The sequence below is a fragment of the Microcaecilia unicolor genome, chromosome 4 (genome assembly GCF_901765095.1).
Source record: "Microcaecilia unicolor chromosome 4, aMicUni1.1, whole genome shotgun sequence".
NCBI lineage: Eukaryota > Metazoa > Chordata > Amphibia > Gymnophiona > Siphonopidae > Microcaecilia > Microcaecilia unicolor.
The window spans coordinates 13,139,752-13,162,649 of NC_044034.1; the positions used below are offsets into that span (position 1 = coordinate 13,139,752).

Here is a 22,898-nt window from a genome sequence, read left to right on the forward strand (position 1 = left end):
AGGGATGGGGAGAGAAAAGGGAAAACAGATGGAGGATGGCAGAGAAAGAGGGGAGATGGATGAAAGGATGCAGAGAAAAAGGGGATAGACTGAAGGATGTGGGAGAGAAGGGACACTAAACAGAAAAGGGTAGAGAGATAGACCACTGTTAGAAGGAGGAAAGAGACATTAGATGGAAGGATCAGGAGAGAGGGTAGATGGGTAGAAGGATGGGGAGAGAAAGAGGGAGACACTGGATGGAAGGGTAGGGAGAAGGTGACACGATGAGATGCAGAAGAAAGAGGGGAGACTATTGGAAGGATGGGAGACAGAGGGAGACCTGGAAGAGGGGAGAGAAGAGGAGAGCTGATGCATGGAAAGGGGGAGTAGTGAAAGACTGGAGATAAAGGAAGGCATGGGGAAACAAGGGTGAGAAAAGATGAAAAGCCATAAGTAGATGAAGGAATAAAGAGATGGATAGTAAGAATGAATTAAATCTGGACACAGAGAGAGGCAGAAAAATATTGAAGAAAGCAAAGAAAAAGGAGAGAAAAATGACAAATGGCCAGGAAACCCTGGCAGAAGAGTTAAGCGAAAACGAAGGAAAGCAAATCTAGAGACTGGGAGCGACACAATGAGATAAAGTAAATGGCCATACAACAAAGGTAAAGAAATAATTTTATTTTTAATTTAGGATAAAGTAATATGGTATTAATAAAGTTTCAGAGACCAATACTTCCTTCCTTAGGTCAGGAGAGGATACCGTAACAGCATTATACTGACCTGAGGCAGGAGGTTTTGGCCTCTGAAAGCTCACTGAAAAGGATTAGGCTATTAATAAATTGTCTGAAATCGGATGCACTGAAAAGCAGCACTTTACCCTGTGTGACAAATGCATTTGAGTGTGACAATTTTGCTGGGGGGGGGGGGGGGGGGGGTAGAGAGAAAATTTGTGCCCACCCACTTTGGGTTCAGGCCCACCCAAAATTGGCAGTCTGGCTACGCCACTGTGAGGATGTATCTGTGTTTTATGTGAAAGAAATGGTTTTGTGTTGGCAGGATCATTTTCACTAATGTCTTGTTTAGTTTTACAATGGGTGTATTGATGTTCTAACGCTCACTGCAATGTTTAAGATGCTGCCTTTTCCTAGGTACCAGGGGCATATCTGTAATGGGGCCAACGGGTGCCTGGCCCCCGTACATTTGGCCCTGGCCCCCTACCACCGCCAACCCCCCCCGTGCCGCCAATGGAAGCCTATGGGGGGGCAAAAAATGGCCCCCGCACTTCGGGCTCTGGCCCCCCCTACCAGGGAAAGTCAGATACGCCCCTGGGTACACCCTTGTTGAGTGACTCGTGGATTCTTATTAAAATAATTCTTTCATATAGAGGAGGGGGTGTTAAAAAATGATAGGCCCTGGGTGTCAAATCGCTAGGTACGCCCCTGGTCCCACCCGCCCTACGTCGTCGACCGTCTGCCACTGGGCTGGGCTCCCTCCATTGAAATCACAGCACCTCTCACCTCCGTGTGAAAGTGCTGCAGGCAGCAGCAGATCATCACCCTTCGGCCTCCTTCCGTCCCTGTGTCCTGCCCTCGTTTGATGTAACTTCTGCGAGGGCGGGACACAGGGAGGGAAGGAGGCCCGAAGAGAGGCGATCTGCTGCTGCCTGCAGTGCTTTCACACGGAGGTGAGAGGCACTGTGATTTCAATGCAGGGGCCCAGCGGCCTTGTCCCGGGCAGGGCCCAGTCTCTCGGCGGCCCTCTCACTTCTGCCTTCCTCACTGAGTCCTGGTTCTGCTCCACACCAAGCTCCACTTTCTTTATGGGCCCTGCGTGGACCTGTGATCCTATGAACATGCATTCACCCATGCACACACTTCTGGGTTTGTCAGGGATCCTGGTTTGGGCCCCTGGTGCTCAAGTTGGTTTCCCAGGCTCACTCCAACATGGCCAGCCAGCTGCCACACTTTCAAGCCCAGCACGGCCACACTTACAGATTCAGAATCCGCCTGTTCTCAGCCAATAAGGAACCAAGATATAGTTTCCATGCAGTAACAAGGCAGATTGAATTCTATTATTCTCTTATTCTGGTGATTCAGGGGATTGTTGTAGTGAGAGGAACAAAAACCCTGCAGAAACTGCTCAGACGGAGACCAGATACCCACCCTCAGCTTTTCAGCTTCTTCTCTTCAGTAGATTTAAACTTCAGAAGGTTTTCAGACCCCTTCTCAGATGCTCCAGGTGCTTTTTAAGCTTTTTCTGTGAATATTGAAATTTCCTTGATTAGCATGTGATTATTTTGATAACCACAATTTCAGATTTGACTGTAAATGTGAGGATGTTCCTTCCACTTTAAATCATTTCTTTAAGATAACTGAATTTTGAGGGGTCATATTCAAAGTCATGTAACCAGCAGTGTAGGCTTTTCTGCCTGGTTAAATCCATGCTGAACTGGCCATGAGCCAATATTAACAGCACTTAACCGAACAGTGCCGCTGATATTGGCAAAAGTTCTGTCCAGGCAGTGGAGGGGTGATTGGGGCAGTCAGGGTGGAACTGAGCGATATTGCAGGCACCAGTGATATTCAGTTCCAGTGCCCCATATCTAACCAGGTAAACTGACCATGAACAAGGTGTCCTAACCAGGGATTTAGACTATCTCAAGGGTAAAGAATTATTAAGGCTGGATAAGTGACAGAATAATTAGGCAGATAGGTGGGGATACAAGATTAAGAATGGGTGTGAGTAAATTCAAATAGAGTTCTTTGTATTCAGAAATGCCAAACTGAGAAATGTGTTTTTAGAAGACTTGTACAAGGTAGGTAATCAGCTGTAAACTTGATTGATTTAGGAAGAGAATTTTGGTGCTTTGATAGGAGAAATTAGCAGAGTGAATTGGGTTTTATATATCACATTCCTACAGATAGGGAAATGTAAGACAAGATGAAACAGCATTACGAGGGGGTAATTCAATAGATTATTCATTATTATCATCTGTTTAGGTTCTTGGGTACAGCATGGAGTATTGGCACTATCTGTATTCCTTCTGGGAGCCAACAACTCACAGGCTGAATATTGACCCCTGAATGTATATGGAAAGATGCCTGAGTGAATAGACAGCAGCCAGGGTTCAAGTTTTGATGATTGATCTTACTACTCATATGCTTCAAAACGCTGCTATATTCCACTCCGTTTAATTTTATGGGAATGAAAAGGTAAATTTCTGTAATATCATTAAATATACACACAGCTTCCTCTCTCTGCTTCCTCTATAGAGTTTCATGGTGTGAGATTTGTGACCCCAGGACACACACGTGATACTAAAGATACTGACACACACCTTGGATTCCTACACAGCCTCCACTACGGAGGAAAGGGAAAGGGACTTGATAAACCACTTTTCTATGGTTTTTGCAACTACATTCAAAGCAGTTTACGTAGTATATTCAGGTACTTATTTGTACCTGGGGCAATGGAGGGTTAAGTGACTTGCCCAGAGCCCACAGGGAACTGCAGTGGGAATTGAACCCAGTTCCCCTGAACCAAAGTCTGCTGCAATAACCACTAGGCTACTCCTCCACTATTGGGGTCACAGTGCAATATCTGTGACCCCAGGGACACCTGTGATAATAAAGCTACTGATTACAGACCTTGTATTCCTGCACAGCCTCCTCTATAGGGATCACGGTGTGAGATCTGTGGTCCCTGGATCTGTCACAGACCAAACAATGCTCTCTGATCCTCTTGACAAAACAGCTTCAGTTTCTCTTCATGCTTCTCACACAGATTCTCCACGGTTGGGTCTCACTAAATTCTGATAGAGATTTTTCCCAATTTCTGCTCATATTTGCCAGCTGCCTGTTAGTGTCTGAGGTTTCTCTGCAGAGATATTGCCCTGCACTGGGGACAGGGGAAGTCTGTGTCTCTCCCCTCCCAGCTCTGAGTAATACAGAACTCACAGAAGTTGTGTCCACAGTCTGTAGTTCTGGATCTGTAAAATAATCCAGACAGATAGAACAAGAAACTTCATGTCGCAGACTCTCAGCAGGGTTTGCAGCAGCCATGCTTCTTACAGGAAATGAGAGCAGCAGGAATTCAAATTTCTGTTTCACATTGTAGTAAGTTTGAAAATAGGAGTGGCTCTGTGGAACAGGATCTTTGTGTAATTTGATTGGACACCAGGGCTGTCTGCCCTCCTTCCTGTCTCCTAGTTCCTCCCTTTTTGTCCCAGCTACAGAGACCCAGAGGTCTGGGAGTGGGGAGCTCCAGGGAGAACAGCACCTCTTCCCATGATGCCTTGTTTTAGCCAATTACTTTGCATGAAAGGTGCAGGTTGCCTGCTTCAAAGTATCACATTACTTGATTGCTGATTCGCTCCTTTTGAGAATAGTTTATGGTCTGATTTCAGATTAATAGATGATAACTTATTATTAAACTGTTTGACAGAGTGGGAAATTAAGATGGTGGTAGGCAGGGCATTGGGCATTCAGAAACTTTTTCCTCTGCAGTGATCTCTTTCACAGCTGGCTGTGGGGAAGAGGAAGGAAGAAGACAGTGTTTATCCCCACCACCCTGGGGGGAGGGGGGACACAGGCAGGCTGGCTGCATCATCAGATTACTTCCCAGATCCACCAAAGCCAACCCTACTCCCTCCCCCCCCCCCCCCCTCGGACCTCCTGGGCACTGGGAGGGCCTGTTGATGAACAAGGAAAGTCTATCAGAAGTTTTCTTTTGAAAGTTAGCCTACAGGCCCCAAAGAAGTTACCTCCAAAAGTACAATGAATCCCTGACAAACAGAGCTTAAAATCTATCTGCCCGATATTCAGTCGCTCTAAACTGTGGGATGAACTCCCAGGAAAAATCTGTGGAAGTATAAAAAAGCAGCAAACAGAAAATCAAATGAAAAATAGCTTTTATTTTGAATATTCATATTGTCACTGTTTAAGAATTTAAGACAGTTCATTAAACGACAGCGAGATTTAACAGAAATTACTTAGAAGCATAATGAGTCCCTGCCCCACTGAGCTTACAGTCTCATTTAATATACCTCATGGTTAAAGCTTCTCCAGAGTTTAGAGCTGTATTTACGACAGATCATAAAAGACAGTCTGGCTGCCATGCAAGTGCTATTTAAGGAGCCAAGAAGGGCTCCTGGCCAGTTAAATAGTGCTAAGACAGCGAAGCGCTAATATTCAGTGTCAGATAGCCAGTTATCTCTGCTGAATATTGGCGTTTAGTGTGCAGTAGATAACTAGCTATATCTTGCGATATAACCAGCTATCTGTGAATATTCAAACGCTGGCCGGCTAAGTTTAGCAGCTAAAATAGGCCACCTAAATAGCAGGCTATCTGAATATTAACTTGGCCAGTTAAGTTTAAACCAAAAAAAACAAAAATGGATATTCAGTGCCAGTCACTGGAAACAGCCCAACATTGAACATCCGGGCTGAGCACTGATCTTGGCACTTAGCTATGCGCCTTCCGTGGACTGAATATGGGTCTCTTTATTCACAATATGTAATCCTATGCTGAAACCCCTCTTTACATTCATAGGCTCTAATCCCATCTCTCAACAAAGAGAGGATTCAAAGCACAAATCAAAGTCTGAAAAGCAAAAAAAACCAAAAAGTACTAGGAGCCTTCACAAGCAGGACAAATCCTTTAATTGCACAAGTGTCTTGTACATCAATCAGACCTGACATTTTGGGTGGGCCCAGAGCTAATATGGGTGGGTACTGGAGGAGTGGCCTAGTGGTTAGGGTGGTGGACTTTGGTCCTGAGGAACTGAGTTCAATTCCCACTTCAGGCACAGGGAGCTCCTTGTGACTCTGGGCAAGTCACTTAACCCTCCATTGCCCCATGTAAGCCGCATTGAGCCTGCCATAAGTGGGAAAGCGCGGGGTACAAATGTAACAAAAATAAAATAGATACTATTGGAGATTCTACATGGTATGTTGCTACTATTGGAGATTCTACATGGAATGTTGCTATTCCACTAGCAACATTCCATGTAGAAGCCTGCGCGGCCACATTGGCGATCTGCAAGGGCCGACTTCTACATGGAATGTTGCTAGTGGAATAGCAAATAGTAGCAACAGTGGAGTAGTGGCCTAGTGGTTAGGGTGGTGGACTTTGGTCCTGGGGAACTGAGGAACTGAGTTCAATTCCCTGCACAGGCAGCTCCTTGTGACTCTGGGCAAGTCACTTAACCTTCCATTGCCCCATGTAAGCCGCATTGAGCCTGCCATGAGTGGGAAAGCACAGGGTACAAATGTAATAAAAATATATAGATAGACATGAGTAGGGTTTCTGTCATGCACCAGTCCACCCAGAGAAAACCACCAATGCCTACACTTTTTTTGTTTTTTTTTAATTTTAAACTAGGCACTGAAGAGACTGTCCCCACCCAAAAACCCACCAAAATGAGAGAAAGACAACTTTTTTTTAAATTAAGCTAGCTTGCCACTATTAAAATTTATTGTTGGGGAATTTTTGGGTGGGGATGGGCTCCTCATTGCCCTAGGCACCGGCACGTCTACCCCCCACACCCCCCATCCAGAAGGCCACTACCAGACCACAGCCATCATTTTGATTACAAAAGAATCATCAAAATGCTGGCAGGTCATGGTGGTGGGCTTCGTGGTGGGCTCTTCACTGCAGGGCAAAAAAAGGTATATTTTAATCATTAAATATATACATTTTTTGCCCTAGGCAGTGAAGTGCTTACCCCACCCAGAAATTCCACAACAATAAAATTTAAGAGTGCCTAGGCCCCAGCTAGTTTAATTTTTTAAAAAATTACATGATGATTATGTTATGATGAAAAAAAAACATTTGCAATTTTATTACCTGCTGGCTGCTGGGCTCCTGTCCTGCTTACCTTGGCAGTAAAGTTAGGACTCAGTGGAGACACTGGAACTCTCTGGAATGATTCTCAACTTTGCAGCCAATGAATTCCCACGTCCAGGCAGGGCCAGGGCCAGGCTGAGGCTCACCTCGCACCTACGTGCGTGTGTGTGTGTGCACACGTGCTGCAGATATTTTTTTTTTAGCCTGCCCTGCCCTCCCCATGCCCTCAGATGCTACGAGGCAGTGAGCGGACGGAGCGAGAGCAAGGCTGAGCACGCCGCCGCGCACAGCCATGTCGAGTCATCATTAGCGCTGCTCGCTACCGCGTAGGATAGATGATATCTGGAAATCATCAGGAAAACTATGATACGGCGCGCTGGGCCCTGCATTGCCGAAGGTAACTAGGGCGTCTAGGCGGGCTGATGTTCAGATGTTGACTGAGCCTGATCAGCTGAGCCTGAGCGTGACGGGTGCCCGGCTGCCGCTGCTGTGAGCTTGGGTGGTGGGCGGGCCTGAGTGAGACAAAATCGGGCTGAAGTCTTGGAGCCTGATCAGCTGAGCCAGAGCGGGTGCCGTCCCTGCTGTGCCGTGTTGCTGCTGCAACTGTGTGCGCACTTGGGTGGGCGACGGGCGGGCCTGGGCCCACCCGTAGCTACGCCCCTGACATCAATCCTGTACCATTGACCCGACACGGGCCGTGTTTTGACACAGAACGTCTGCGTCAGGGGTCCTTCGATTGTTATTTAAAAGGAAAGCTGTGGGATTGTTAGCAGGCGACCTCAGGACTCCAGTGCGCAGCGCTAACCAGGCAGTAATCGGCATTGTACATGCGTAGACCATTTCCGCCTAGTTAGCGCGCGAGACCTTACCGCTAGGTCAATGGGTGGTGGTAATGTCTCTGGCCCAAAATGGACGCACGCCAATTTTTATGTTGCCACACATCCATTTTCAGCATGCGTGCAACGCATGCATCTACACCAGCGCACCTTAGTAAAAGGAGCCCTTAGTATTTAGTATTGTTTGGCAAATCTTGTGATTTAAGTTATACCCTGCTACTCGCTATGGGGTCTGTTTACTAAGGTGCGTTAGCGTTTTTAACGTGCCTGTAAATTTCTATATTTGTTTGGCTTAATGGTTTGTTGGCATCGTGTCACTTTAAATATTTGATGCTTTTTTTTGTCCGGCCGCCTTACTGCCTTTGACATTTTTTATTATTTTTTATATTGTGGTTCCACTATTTGTCTCTTTCACAATCTGTTTTATGTATATATTCACAGACAGACAGAGTTAGTGTAAGTGTTTCATTCAACAGGCATGTTGTATCGACATTTTCTACTACTACTACTATTAAACATTTCTATAGCGCTACTAGATTTACGCAGCGCTGTACAAAAGAACATGAAAAGGCAGTCCCTGCTCAACAGAGCTTACAATCTAAATTGGACAGACGAACAGACAGCTAGGGGTGGGGAAATTGCAGTGGTAGGGGTGATAAGTGAGGGTATTGAGTAAGAGAGTCATGGTTAGGAGTCGAAAGCAGTAGCAAAGAGGTGGGCTTTAAGCCTAGACTTGAAGACAGCCAGAGACTGAGCCTAAGGTTTAATCCCAAAAAATGCAGGATCATGCACTTGGGTCTCAAAATTCTGCGGGAATGGTACAGTACAGGGGGCTGTAGTGCTTCAGTGTGGGAAGGAAGAGCGGGACTTGGGGCTGATTGAAAGCTTTAAGGTCGTCAGACACAAACAGGTAGAAAAAGCGACTGCCAAAGCCAGAAGGATGCATGGGTGCAAAAAGAGAAGCATGACCAGCAGGAAGCAAGCTTAAACTATACATCCTTTAATATATTACACTAGCCGCTGAGCCCGTTAAAACGGGCTGGTATTGGGGTTTTCGGAGGTCGACGCTGCCCCCCCTCCACGTGGTCGCCACCGCTCCCCCCCGCAAGGTTGCCGCTACCGTTCCCCCACCACCACCACCCCACCCCCAGAGTCGCCGCCGCCAGCCCTCCACCCGGCCCAGGCCCTCTCTCTGCTACTGAACTTACATCCATTCGCCGGAACGCAGCACGCACATCAGCTGAGCGGGACACAGGCAGGGAAGGAAGGCGGACGGCAGCTCAGCTGATGTGCGTGCTGCGTTCCAACGAATGGATGTAAGTTCAGTAGCGGAGAGAGGGCCTGGGCCGGATGGAAGGCTGGCGGCGACACAGGGTGGGGGGAGCGGTAGCAGCGACCTCGGGGGGGGGGAGTGGTAGCGACCTTGGCGGCTTTGCGCAGTTTCCCTCTCTGTCCCACCCAGTCATCACGTATTGACGCGGGGGCGGGACAGAAAGGGAAGTCTCTACTGCGCATTTGCAAGTGAGTCGGTCACTCGCCATTTATATGTTTAATGTACAGTTCTCCATAAATGTTTCTTTGCATTTAATTATTGGTGGGAGAGTATGTGTTGTTTATGACATTTTCTAGTTCGTGGTCTGATTTTGGTTGTACCATGATTTTTTACCATTTGCAAGTGGAGTTTGATTAGGTTGTTCATTAAATTATTTGCTGGCACGAGGTTGTTTTTTCACAGTTCTATCAAGTTTGGTTCAGCTGTTTCATATTGATGCTTATGTTGGTTGACCTTCTGAGTTTTTTTTTTCAATTCTTGTTCATAATTTGCATAATTTATAAGCCAGTGTGTTCTTATCTTTGATTATTAATTTATTTGACAGCACCAAGATTTCTTCATACTTTATGAAGCCCCTTTTACGAAGCCGCTTAGGTACCTACGTGCCCGGCTACTGAGTGAGTCTTACGGTAATTTTATTTATGGCGTGCGTCCAAAAATTTTTTTTATTTTCTGACACGCATCAACTATGTGCGTCAAGTGGCATTTGATGCGCGTAGGTCATTACCGCCCGGTTACCACATGAGACCTTACTGCTAAGTCAATGGCTGGCGGTAAGGTCTCAGACCCAAAATGGAGGCGTGCCAATTTTTATTTTGCCGCATGTCCATTTTTGGCAAAGATTTTTAAAAGGCCTTTTTTACAGGGGCGCTGAAAAATGGATCTGCGCACGCTCAAAACCCGCGCCTACACTTCCGCAGGCCATTTTTTGGAGACCTTAATAAAAGGACCCCTATGTTTACATTAATCTTTTTAAAGGTCTGGAAGGGGGCAATACATTTGCATATTTACAGCTAAGGCACTATGTCCAATCCTTACCGGCTGGTTCCCTGGCCAGAGGTGTGTGGGAGTTACAGGATGATTTGTTGGGGCTGGAGGCGCAACAGAGAACCCCTCTGAAATACTACCATGGCTGCCTGCGAGACTCCTTAACATCACTTGATACTACTCCCATGTGCGCCTGATGGACCCAAGAGCTTCGTTGGCGCTTGGAGCTGCTACAAATGAAGCTTTGTTTGAAATCGTCCCAGAGAGTGACTGAGAATGCAGCATGGAGGGAGTTGAACTATAAGTTCTTGTTGCGCCTTCATATCTCACCCCACAGAGCTTTTAGAGCAACTTTGAGAGAGACAGATAATTGTCCTAAACGTGCGGGACTGGGTGCCTCCCTGGGCCACATGTTTTAGTCCTGTCCGGTGGTGCGCTCATTTTGGTTGGCCATGGGCAGACAGGTGTCAGGCATGTGGAAAGTGCGATGGAAGCCTACCCTGGTCAACTGTTTGATGTCTTCTCGGTACAGGGACCTCTACTGGAGGGATTGAGGACCTTCTTAAAGAGATCTGTGTTGATGGGAAAAAGAACCATCTTGCAGCAGTGGCTCACCCGCGAGGCCCCCTGCATATCGCATTGGCATAGTGCCATGATGCAGTGCTGCTCGGTGGAGAAGCAGAGGGTCCGTGACCTAGCCTCTACAAGGGGAGATCACTTTTGTAGGACCTGGTCCCCGTTCTGGGACTCGCTAACTCCCACAGCAAAAACTACTACTACTACTATTATTTAGCATTTTTATAGCGCTACAAGGCGTACGCAGTGCTGCACAAACATAGAAGAAAGACAGTCCCTGCTCAAAGAGCTTACAATCTAATAGACAAAAAATAAAGTAAGCAAGTCAAATCAATTAATGTGTACAGGAAGGAGGAGAGGGGGGTAGGTGGAGGCGAGTGGTTACAAGTGGTTACGAGTCAAAAGCAATGTTAAAGAGGTGGGCTTTCAGTCTAGATTTAAAGGTGGCCAAGGATGGGGCAAGACGTAGGGGCTCAGGAAGTTTATTCCAGGCGTAGGGTGCAGCGAGACAGAAGGCGCGGTCTGGAGTTGGCAGTAGTGGAGAAGGGAACAGATAAGAAGGATTTATCCATGGAGCGGAGTGCACGGGAAGGGGTGTAGGGAAGGACGAGTGTGGAGAGGAACTGGGGAGCAGCAGAGTGAGTACATTTATAGGTTAGTAGAAGAAGTTTGAACAGGATGTGAAAACGGATAGGGAGCCAGTGAAGCGACTTGAGGAGAGGGGTAGTATGAGTAAAGCGACCCTGGCGGAAGATGAGATGGGCAGCAGAGTTTTGAACCGATTGGAGAGGGGTTCAAACTTCTCAGAAAATATTCCTTTTAGCTATTAAGAATAGTCTTCCTCAGAAATAATCTAAACTTAGGAAATCCCTTTTTAAATTTTACATTCAATCATTTCAAAATGTATTGTTTCTCCTCAAACACTCACTTTCAAGACCTAATAGATTCTCTCACACCCTTAGCCAGTGGCGTACCAAAGTCGAGGCGAACCACCCTGGGTGCATACGAAAAAGGGGGGAGGTTGTTCTGCTCCTGCTGCTCCATTGGTCCTAAAACTTTAAACTTGTTCTGCAGCCCGCGCCTTCCTGCAACCTCCACCCTCGCCAGGCTGCCACTGCTGCTAGTCTGCCAGAAAATCAGTGGCGGTGGCAATTTGGCAAACAGTAACTATCTTGGATCATGGGGTCTCTGCACTACCCGTGGCTGTTGATCCCGCCCCTTTGAGATCACTTCCAGTTCTGGAGCAGAGCCAGCAGCCACAGGTATTTAGGAGCACTGGATGGAAGGGAGTGAAAGGGTAGACGCTGGATGGAGGGAGCAGAGAGAGGGGGCAGACGCTGATGGAAGGGAGAAAGGGCAGAAGCTGGATGGAAAAGGGTAGAGAGGGGGGCAGACGCTGGTGGAAGGAAGAAAGGGCAGAAGCTGGATGGAAAAGGGTAGAGAGGGGGGCAGACGCTGATGGAAGGAAGAAAGGGCAGAAGCTGGATGGAAAAGGGTAGAGAGGGGGGCAGATGCTGGATGGAAGGGACAGAAAGAGAGGGCAGATGCTGGATGGAGGGAGCAGAGAGAGGGGGCAGACGCTGATGGAAGGGAGAAAGGGCAGAAGCTGGATGGAAAAGGGTAGAGAGGGGGGCAGATGCTGGATGGAAGGGACAGAAAGAGAGGGCTGATGCTGGATGGAAGGAGAGAGTGAAGCGCAGATGAGGAAAGCAGAAACCTGAGACAACAAAGATAGATAAAAATTTGTTTCTTTTTTTGTTTTAGGCTAAAGTATCATTGTAGTTGTGTTAATAAACATCTATAAATAGAAAATATAAATAAGGTAATCTTTTTATTGAACTAATTTTAATACATTTTAACTAACTTTTGGGGACCAAAACCCCCTTCTTTAGCTCAGGACAGGATACCGAATCAGCAGGGTACAAATTATATCATAGTGATAGGGTGGATCAAATTAGTGGATGGGGTAGCATTATATGTTAAGGAGGGCCTTGAATCAAATAGATTGAAAATTCTGCAGGAAACAAAACACTTCTTGGAATCACTGTGGATTGAAATTCCATGTGGAAAGGGGAAAAGGATAGTGATAGGTGTGTACTACCGTCTGCCAGGGCAGGATGAACAGACAGATGCAGAAATGTTAAAGGAAATTAGGGATGCAAACAAACTGGGCAACACAATAATAATGGGTGATTTCAATTACCCCGATATTGACTGGGTAAATGTAACATCAGGGCACGCTAAGGAGGAAACATTTCTTGACGAAAATCAAGGACTGCTTTATGGAGCAGCTGGTATAGGAGCCAACAAGAAAAGGAAAAATTCTAGTCCTTAGTGGAGCGCATGATCTGGTGCAGGAGGTAATGGTGCTGGGGCCACTTGATAACAGTGATCATAATATGATCAGATTTGATATAATAACTGGAGTAAGTACACACAGGAAATCCAATATGTTAGCATTTAACTTTCAAAAAGGAGACTGATAAAATGAGAGGAACGGTGAAAAAATAACTTAGAGGAGCAACCGCAAAGGTCAAAAATTTACATCAGGTGTGGATGCTGTACAAAAATACCAGCCTTGGAGCTCAGGCCAAATATATTCCGTGTATTAAAAAAGGAGGACACCCCTCCGAAGGGACACCACCTTGTAAGTGGTGGAGGGGCTTCCGTGTTTCAATGACTCAGAGGGCTATGCTGTAGGGTTACCCATATCAGACAGGCCTCTGAGGAGAAACCAGACAAACAGTGTCCCAACCTGGAGGATCCAAGATGGCGTTGAGGGATCACGTACATTAGTTGAGTTCCCGTTTTACACCAGAATGCCTGAAGAAGAAGGCGCACTCCCCAGAGAATGGGGAAGAGAAAAGGCAAAGCCATGGTGTCCTCCTCGAACATGGCTGGGGTTCCCACCACTTCTCAGTCTATTTTGGAGAGATTCGGGGTCATAATGTCGGGGATTTCGGTTCCTGCTTCGGGGAACAGCAAGGCTTTATCGCCGAATCTCAGTGGAGAGGGAGTGACTTTGAGTCCCCCTGTTGGCACGACCACTCCAAGACCCGGAAACAGTATTGCTTCGCTATGGAGGTCAATAATTGAAACGCCCGAAGTGGGTTAGGATTTTCACGTGACCCGAGGAGGTCCTGGCGCAGCATCGACTCGGATAATAAACCAACTGGGGGATTGGAGAGTGAGCTCTTCCCCCTGAAAATATCTGGAGCGGTTTCTGTGGAGAAATTGGACTTGGTGAAAAGCCAATAATGTCATAATGGACGTACTATAGGAACTGCAGCAGAATGTGAATAACTCTCTTCTTCAGATGTTTAAAATTTTTCACTATGTGAGTTAAAGAATTTATATTAATACCTATCTAACAAAGTGGAAGTCCAAGATATAAAAATAGAGACTTTGATTATGGAAATGGCTTCTCTATGAAAATCAGACAATTTGGTAATGAAGAATAGTTATCTTTCTTGTAAAAATTGGAATTTCTGGAGAACCAATTAAGGGAAAAAAACTTGAGAATGATAAATTTACCTATAATATCCTATATATCAGCTACTGAATTCTTGAAGAAATATTTCTCTGATACTTTGCTAATACCTTCTGATAGCCACCTTTTGGTGACTAAAATTGTTTCCTTTATAAATCTTCTTTATCAGAGAAAAGAGATGTAAGTTTAACCGACATTTTGGAAAATTCAGAAGTTATAGATAGAGTTATATTATTAGTGACTTTCGTCTTTGATTTAGATAGGAACAATATTTTGAAATTGTATTTCCGATACATGGTTGATAGTTTTTTGGGTTCAAAGATGAATATATTTCCTGACACATCAAGGGAATCGCAGACTGGGAGGTGTGAGGTCTTGGCTTTTAAGCCAGGAATCATTGCCCTAGGTGGGACCTTCCTAGCGCGATTCCCTTGTGTTTTATTTCCTTATTACTTATTTGTTTGAACCTAAGAAATTATAAGAGTTTGTGGAAACAGATGAAGAATCCTCTGCAGCAACTTCCTTCAGTTACCACTGTACCGGCTGCAATATCCGATTAACCTTCCTCCCTCAGAAAATGTGAAGTGTAAGATTAACCATTTTGAGTTTTTCTTATTTTCTTTAAGATTGTTTTCCTGATCTTGGATCTTCCAATTGTGGACAATTATGTAAATATATATTGTTGAGAGAAAATGTTTTCCTTTTTATATTAATTTCTGTATTTCCTTACATTTATGTGATAAATGTGAATGTAATTAAGTAAAATGATAAATAAATAAATAAATAAAAGGAGGGCGGAAGACCAAACGACAGCCAGCATGGTTAAAATGTGAGGTGACGGAAAATGCAAGAAGGATCCAGCAAAAAAATAATAAGAAACAGCATAACAAATGGCAAATTAAAAGCAAAGCGCTGGTAGGGAAGGCAAAGAGGGACTTTGAAAAAAAGATTGCGTTGGAGGCAAAAACAGATTGTAAAACGTTTGTTAGGTATATTAAAAGCAAGATGCCTGCAAAAGAATCAGTTGGACCATTAGATGATGATGAAGGGGTAAAAGGGGCACTCAGAGAAGACAAGGCCATAGTACAGAGATTAAATGAATTCTTTGCTTCGGTCTTCACCGAGAAAGATGTGGGAGACATACCGGTGTCAGAAATAGTATTCAATGCTGACAAGTCAGAGAAACTGAATCGAATCTCTGTAAACCTGGAAGATGGGGGCAATTTGAAAAAATTGAAGAGTAGCAAATCACCTGGACCGGATGGTATACATCCCAGAGTTTTATGTTTCAACAATTTTTTATTGATGAGGTCACATGGTATACAATTCCATCTCAGTCAATATAAATCGTATAACAGCAAAGTCTAGTACATATTACTAAACCTGAAATGTCCATCATCAATGTTTTCCAAACTTTTCTCCCCTATCCCTTCCTTCTTGTCTACTCCTATATTTATAATGTGTACATGTATAATTACTGTACAATGCATAACTATTAACAATAAACTTTTATATGAAACTCCAATATTTATAACTCGTGTTTTACTCAGTGTATTATCCCAACAATATTTACTGGTGGGTCCTCTTAATGTGCTCCTTCAAAGGATTGTTCTCCTATCTAATAATACACATGTCCCTCTATTATGCATTGAACATTACCCTTCCCACTCCTATACCCCCCTCCCCCCAACCTCCCTCCCCCTCACCCCAGAGTTTTAATACAATTGAAAAAATGAACGTGCAGAACTATTGTAAGTAATATGTAATTTATCTTTAAAATCAAGCATGGTACTGGAAGATTGGAGGGTGGCCAATGTAACGTTGATTTTTAAAAAGGGTTTCAGAGGTGATCTGGGAAATTACAGACCTGTGAGCCTGACGTCAGTGCTGGGAAAAATGGTAGAGACTGTTATAAAAAACAAAATTACTGAGCATATATACATAAGCATGGATTAATGAGACTTTTAAAGCCAACATGGATTTAGTGAAGGGAAAATCTTGCCTCACCAGTCTACTACATTTCTTTGAAGGGGTGGACAAACATGTGGATAAAGGTGAGCCGGTCAATATTGTGTATCTGGATTTTCAAAAGATATTTGACAAAGTAACCTCATGAAAGACTCCAGAGAAAATTAGAAATGGGATAGGAGGTAGTGATCTATTGTGGATTAAAATCTGGTCAGTATTATCAATGGAGAAGGGTAGATAGTGGGGTTCCGCAGGGGTCTGTGCTGGGACCACTGCTTTTTAACATATTTAGAAATGATCTAGATATGGGAATAAATAGTGAGGTAGCACGTGTACATCCCCAAATTACCCCGGAATGCCTCAGCGCACTCTGTGGAAAGCCATGTTTTGCTGTGGTACGCACGCATTAATGTTTCCCATAAGTTTATTAAAAGGCCCCCGTGTGCTTCCCCACAGATGGTGAGCATGTCTGTTAGGGAATATACAAGAAAAATATTAATCAGTTATGTGGAGGGTCATTTTCGATATATCTAAATGCGAATTTGGATGTTTTGCTGAAAACGTGCATAAATCAAGCGGTGTATGTAGCATTTTAATACTAATTCCAATAAAATGCTCGCAAAGCTTCTACCTCAGTGTGATCAGATAGGTATAAGCAAGGTCTCTACTTTCATTTAACTTTCTGCTTTGGCTGCAGTAGGTATATGAAACATTAGTGTCTTTTAATCTAGGACTTTTTTGTGTTTTGAGGCTAAATCTTTCACAATAGTAGTTAGGGCGTGTTATTTATTTTTATTTATTTTTATTTTTGCAGGTCCTGCACTAATTAAAAATTAATGCAGGGCCCTCTAAAGTTTTGTGTGGGGCAATGAGGATTGTGACTTAAGTTGCATCAGAGGAGATGTGAGGGTGGCACAGGGAAGGCCTTGCACTGGCAGGCAAAGGCAGTGTGTATCACAGCCACCCACAAAAGCAAGCAGTTGGGTGGAGAGTGAGAAATGCTGGCATGGGAGGAGGGGGAGAAGAGAGAGAGAGAGAAAGACAGAGAGAGAGAGATGACAGATGTAGAATAAGGCCATAGACCTGCACCCTGAGACAGAGCCTAAGAGCAAAGGTTGGCATCTGTGGACAGGCTTGTGCACTGAAACAAGGCCCAAGAGCTAAGGCTGATTTCTGTGTGACTTAGGCCCAGATGCACTAAACCTGAACGACCCTTTTAATGACCCTTAACGAAGAAATTTTCAAACGTAGCATGCATCAAAGGCCATTTTCCAAGGAAGCTAGCAGCTAACGAAACTGGAATGCAAATGAGAAACTACCATTGAAATGTAGACAATTCGGAATGCATTAACCATACCGACGATAGCAACGATTCACTTACCGCCAGAAATTTAATGTCAGCTCAGACCTGTCGTTAAAGCCTGAGCTGTCATCTCCCCGCTGCCCCCTGCACGATGAAAAACCAAATTGCTGGCATGTTTAAAAAGAAAGTGGCTCCCTGCTTCCCTGTGCCTAAAATAAAAAATGAAACTAAATTAAAAAAGGATTGGGAGGGGGCAAAGGCACTCATCAGCAGCATCCTGTATGGATGGCCGTGCCTTGCCCCCCCCCCCCCCCCCCCCGAAGTCCCCGCTGCTCCGATTGTGAAATAAAAGCTGTTAAAAATGAAACCTTTGCAGTTGCTGGGCTCCCCCTCCCTTCCTGTCTCTCTCTTCTTCAGTCGGCAATGCTCCACCTCCTGCCCTCCTCCACCTCCATGCCCCGCCCCCCCCCGAGTTCGTCCCCGCCGCTAACCCCCTCCACCGGACCCCCCCTCCACCATAATGGCCGGTGCAGCGCCTCTCACCTATGTTTGAAGGCGCTGCACGGGATGGATCAGCTGTTCTTGATCTCTTCTGTCTCCTCCGATGTCTCCTTCTTCTTCCTGTGCCCGCCCTCCTCTGACGTCAGTTATCTATCGCTAGGGGTCACTGCCCAGGACACCAGTATGAATCTTCTTGTGATCTTGGGTTCATTGCCTCAGATAGTAACAACCCCTCCAGGGACAGGAAAATACCTAAATGTAACTCACCCTGAGCTAAATGTAAAATCCCTTACCTTCCTCAATGAGCCACGTGAGGGATGGGCCATGAGCACTTGAATCCTCCACTATAGGGGGCTGTATCATTGGAGTGGGGGGGGGGAGACTCAGGCTACATCATCAGATTAGTTCCCAGCTCCCACCAAAGCCAACCCTGCTCCCATCTCCTGGATTTTCTTTTGAAAGTTAGCCTACAGGCCCCATAGACGTTACCTCCAAAAGTACAATGAATCCCTGACCACTCTAAGCGTTGGGCTGAGCTGACCCTGTCTACATCCACTGTCCCCACTGGGCTTACAATCTAAGTTATATATTGTATCTGGAGCTGCAGAGGGAATTGAACCATTAGGCTGCTCCACCCCCCATTTATTTCCAATATTTGTATAAATAATTTTTATTGATGATGAAAGACAAAAACAATGCTTAACAAAGTCAACCAGAACAGTTGTCATCATCACATTTACCGCTCATGACACACCCTCCATCCCCTCCCTCTTCCCGCCCTCCTCAACTCGTATGACGCCTTAATACCCTACATTCAAGAAAACAGAAGCAGACTTAATGTTACAACATCATCTTCTATTCAACACCTGCCAACGTGACCCTAATGGCTTTATTCCACCCCCCCTCCCACACCCACCTATCCACCCTTCCCATTCCTCCTTCTCCACCCTCCCTCCCATCTGTCTTTGTTTTGAGTGAGTTAACAATTTAGGATATAACTTTGCCCCTTCACGGGAAGGGTTACCCAAAAGGGTTCCCATTGATTCTTAATATTTCTAATATTTGTATTGTCGTTGTAGTATTTATGAGAGATCATAAAAGACAGTGAGATTGAACACAAATTGCATAGAAGTACAATGAGTCCCTGCCCTACTGAGCTTACTGTCTCACTTAATATACCATCTGTTGCTTTCAATATGTCAATGAAACCCCTCCTCACATTCACAGGCTCTGGTCCCATCTCTGTCCCTCATGTTTGAAACTGTTCTGGCTTCTATGTTAATCCATTGGGATAGAAAGAAATAAACTTCATTTCTATAAAGGAAAGAAAGAAATCCTGAAACTTTAATATTTCTGTAACAATGATTTCCTTGAACATGTTTAACACAAATCTATAAAATCTTCCACCTCTCACACTCCTGCCACAGACTTGAGATTAAGGAAATATATCAGGAAAGAAGCTGGATTTTATAAAATCATAAGGAAGAGCAGCAGAGCTTCCCAGATTTATTGGTATTTTCTGATGACTGTATATAAGGCTTTGGTAACATAACCATATCTATCTGCAAATAATGGGCACTGCGATGGGCACCAGGACAGCACCCCAATATGCCAACCTTTTTATGGCTGAGCTGGAAGAGACATTTCTGAATACACACCAGACCAAACCTCTAAAATACTACCGATACATCGATGACATTTTTATGATTTGGACAGAGGGTGAAGAAACTCTGAAACAATTTCATTCTGCCTTCAATACATACCATCCTACAATCAGATTCAAAATTGACTACTCCCCAGAAAAAGTCAATTTTTTGGACACCACGGTCTCAATCAGTGATGGCTGTATACAAACATCTATATACAAGAAACCCACAGACAGATGCAGCTACCTCCACAACTCCAGCTTCCATCCTTCACATACAAAAAGATCCATCATTTACAGCCAAGCCACAAGATACCACCGTATCTGCTCGGAGCCAGGGGATAGAGACAGACACCTTGAAACCCTGACTGCATCCTTCAAACAGAAAGGCTACAACCCCAAAATAATCTCCAAGAATATTACCTCCTCCCTCAAAACACCCAGGGAGAATCTGCTACAGTACAAGGAGAAAAAATCTACAGACAGAATCCCCCTTGTAGTGACATACAATCCAGAGCTGGAAAAACTGAGGAAAATAAGAGATCTACAACCTATACTCCAGGAGGATGAATTACTGAAAGAGATATTCCCATCCCCACCAGTACTGGCCTTCCGACAACCACCCAACTTAAAACACAAGCTAATCAGAAGTAAACTTCCATCACAGACTGAAAAGGAACAGAAGGGCACACGTCCCTGTAATTTATCCAGTTGCAAACTATGCCAAAATATTTCACAGGACCCCACAGTTACCCACAAAGGAAAGATATTCAACATAAAGGGATCTTTCACTTGCTCAACTTCCAATGTGGTATATATCATTCAGTGTAAAAAATGTAACGAAGGATGCTATATTGGAGAAACAGGCCAGATGCTTAAGACAAGATTCAATCTGCACAGACATCACATGAACAATACAGCCATTAGGGCCCCCACCCCGGTGGGACAGAACTTCACAGAACCAGGACACTGTACCAGTGATTTCACAGTGAGAATACTGAAAGGTAACTTTAAAACCATACAAGAACGTAAGACCTTTGAAGTCAGAATGATTGAATATTTTAACACCCAACAGAAAGGACTTAACAAGGATCTGGGGTTCCTAGCCCATTATAAACCATAAAGCTGTATGTCTCTGTTGATCACCCCACCCCTCACCTATCCACACCCACCCTGTTAGAATATCAATGATATGCTTTGATGTCCCCATGCATACCTCCGACCCACCCCCATCCTCTCACCCTGTCAGACTGTCATAGTAATGCTTGAAGGTTTTCACTTATATACACTGTCAGCTAGCACATTTGCTTATTTCCGATCTGAGGAAGCAGGGCAACCTTCGAAAGCTAATCAAGAAATGTATTAAGTTATGTCCAATAAAAAGGTATCATCTTATTTCTTTTCCATGTTTTATTTGGTTTGATTTCTATTGATAACCTTAAGAGTGGACTAACACGGCTACCACACTCCGTAACATAACCACAAATTGTCAAGCAGAGAGAAAGAGAGTCTGGGAATGTTAAACCTGAGTCCTGCTGTTTAATTCCAGGCTGGTACCTGGCGGATTCTCTGAGGAAAATCAGAATTAGTCCCAAAGATGGGTCGGAGTTTCCCTGTGAAGGAGTTAGTGAAGGTTAAGAAATGAGATTTATTCTCTGCATCATAAAACGAGACCTTTCCTGCCTCATAATCCAGCAGAATCCCCACTGCCCGGGGACTCTCACTCAGGGGGAGCCGATTCTCAGGGGAGGTGAGGAGCCACCATATCAGTCCAAACCCCAGCCCCACTGTCCAGAATCCTTCCTCAGGTGACAGTTTGATCCCCCCCTTCCTCCTCACAGAGTCTTTGCACACTCCCAATATCCAGTAACTCCTATCCTCCACTATACAGTCCCACCCACCTCTCACCTCCACCTCCCAGTAATGTCTCCCTGAGGTGAAGCCCTCACTCCCCAACACAAAGGGATAAGCATCAAATCTCTGAGGAGTGTCCGGCACTTTCTGTTCTGTGTATCCCATTCTGACACTTTTCCGATCTTCAGACAGGACGAGATCAGGACCAGCAGTTTCAGGATCCAGAGTCACATTTACTGCAGAGAAAACACATTAATAAACATGAGCAAACACTTCTCATTAGCTTATCACACACCCACCACTAACCCTCACTGGCTCCTCACACACCTAGCTCTAACCTGCATTGGCTGCGTCTTCACCTACCTCTAACCCTCATTTGCTGGTTCTTCAGTCAATCACTTTTTCTATGACACAAGCTCTGCTAAACCCTGTCGTTTCTTCCTTTATAACATCACCAGAATTCGCCCTTTCCTTTCTGAACACGCTATCAGAACCCTCATCCACATTCTCGTCACCTCTTGCTTAAGACTACTGCAACTTGCTTCTCACAGGTCTTCCACTCAGCCATCTCTCTTCTCTTCAATCTGTTCAAACCTCTGCCGCACGACTAATATTTCGCCATAGTCGTTATGCCCATATCACCCCTCTCCTGAAGTCGCTTCACTGGCTCCCTATCCGTTTCCGTATACAATTCAAGCTCCTCTTGTTGACCTATAAGCGCATTCACTCTGCTGCCCCTCACTACCTCTCCACCCTCATCTCTCCTTACACTCCTTCCCTAAAACTCCGTTCACTGGGCAAATCTTTCCTAATTGCACCCTTCTCCTCCATCGCTAACTCCAGACTCTGCTCCTTCTATCTCGCCACACCTTATGCCTGGAATAGGCTTCCTGAGCCATTACGTCTAGCTCCATCCCTGGCTGCCTTCAAATCCGGGCTAAAGGCCTACCTGTTTGATGCTGCTTTCGACTCCTGACTTGTAACTTTTATCTTATCCTTATGTGTCCTTCTGTCTGTCCTTCCCTTATCCTTTTTGGTCCTGTCTGTTTGTCCTGATTTAGATTGTGAGCTCTTTTGAGCAGGGACTGTCTTTCTTCTTCATGTTCAATTGTAAAGCGCTGCGTACGACTGGTAGCGCTATAGAAGTGATTTATAGTAGTAGTAGTTATAGTTGCTGTTGGATATTGTCACTTTCCTGCCTCATAGATTGGACATCGGATGACGTCAAAACATTGAAGCCAATTAGGAATATATTATAGACAAGCTTGAAAATCATCAGCTGTTTTGAATTTGTGTGTATGAGCCTCCTCGTCATTGGTGTGACCCCTGACGCAGGAGGCGGTAGCACCGAAACACGGCCCTTGTCGAGTCTCTCTTCAATCAAAATTCATTATTAAAAGGATTTTTTTTTAAATACAAGAACTGTGTCCCTTTTGTTTTTAAAGGCCCTTTGTGCTGTTTTTTTGTTGTTTATTTTTTTTGCTTTAACTGGCCAGGAGCCATTTTTGTCTGGTTAAATTACTTTGAATATCAACCCCTGAGCGATCTGAAATTAAAAAAAAAAAAAATCTGAGTAA

The 22,898-nt window shown here is 44.8% G+C and overlaps 2 protein-coding genes across 7 annotated transcripts in view; one reads left to right on the forward strand and one right to left on the reverse strand.

The window, feature by feature from the left end:
- LOC115468205 (E3 ubiquitin-protein ligase TRIM39-like) overlaps positions 1–22,898 on the forward strand; it is a 1,720,076-nt gene that overhangs the window by 1,510,252 nt on the left and 186,926 nt on the right. The window lies entirely within an intron of this gene.
- Positions 1–22,898, reverse strand: part of LOC115468282 (E3 ubiquitin-protein ligase TRIM39-like) — a 98,503-nt gene that overhangs the window by 35,336 nt on the left and 40,269 nt on the right. Inside the window, exon 9 of one of the 6 annotated variants that reach the window (XM_030199881.1) lies at positions 20,954–21,557. The exons of the other annotated variants lie outside the window; for them this stretch is intronic. Coding sequence (XP_030055741.1) covers positions 21,007–21,557 — 551 coding nt within the window. The 3' untranslated portion in view covers positions 20,954–21,006. Of the gene's footprint in view, positions 1–20,953; positions 21,558–22,898 lie in introns of those variants that run through there. 6 annotated transcript variants of the gene reach the window in all.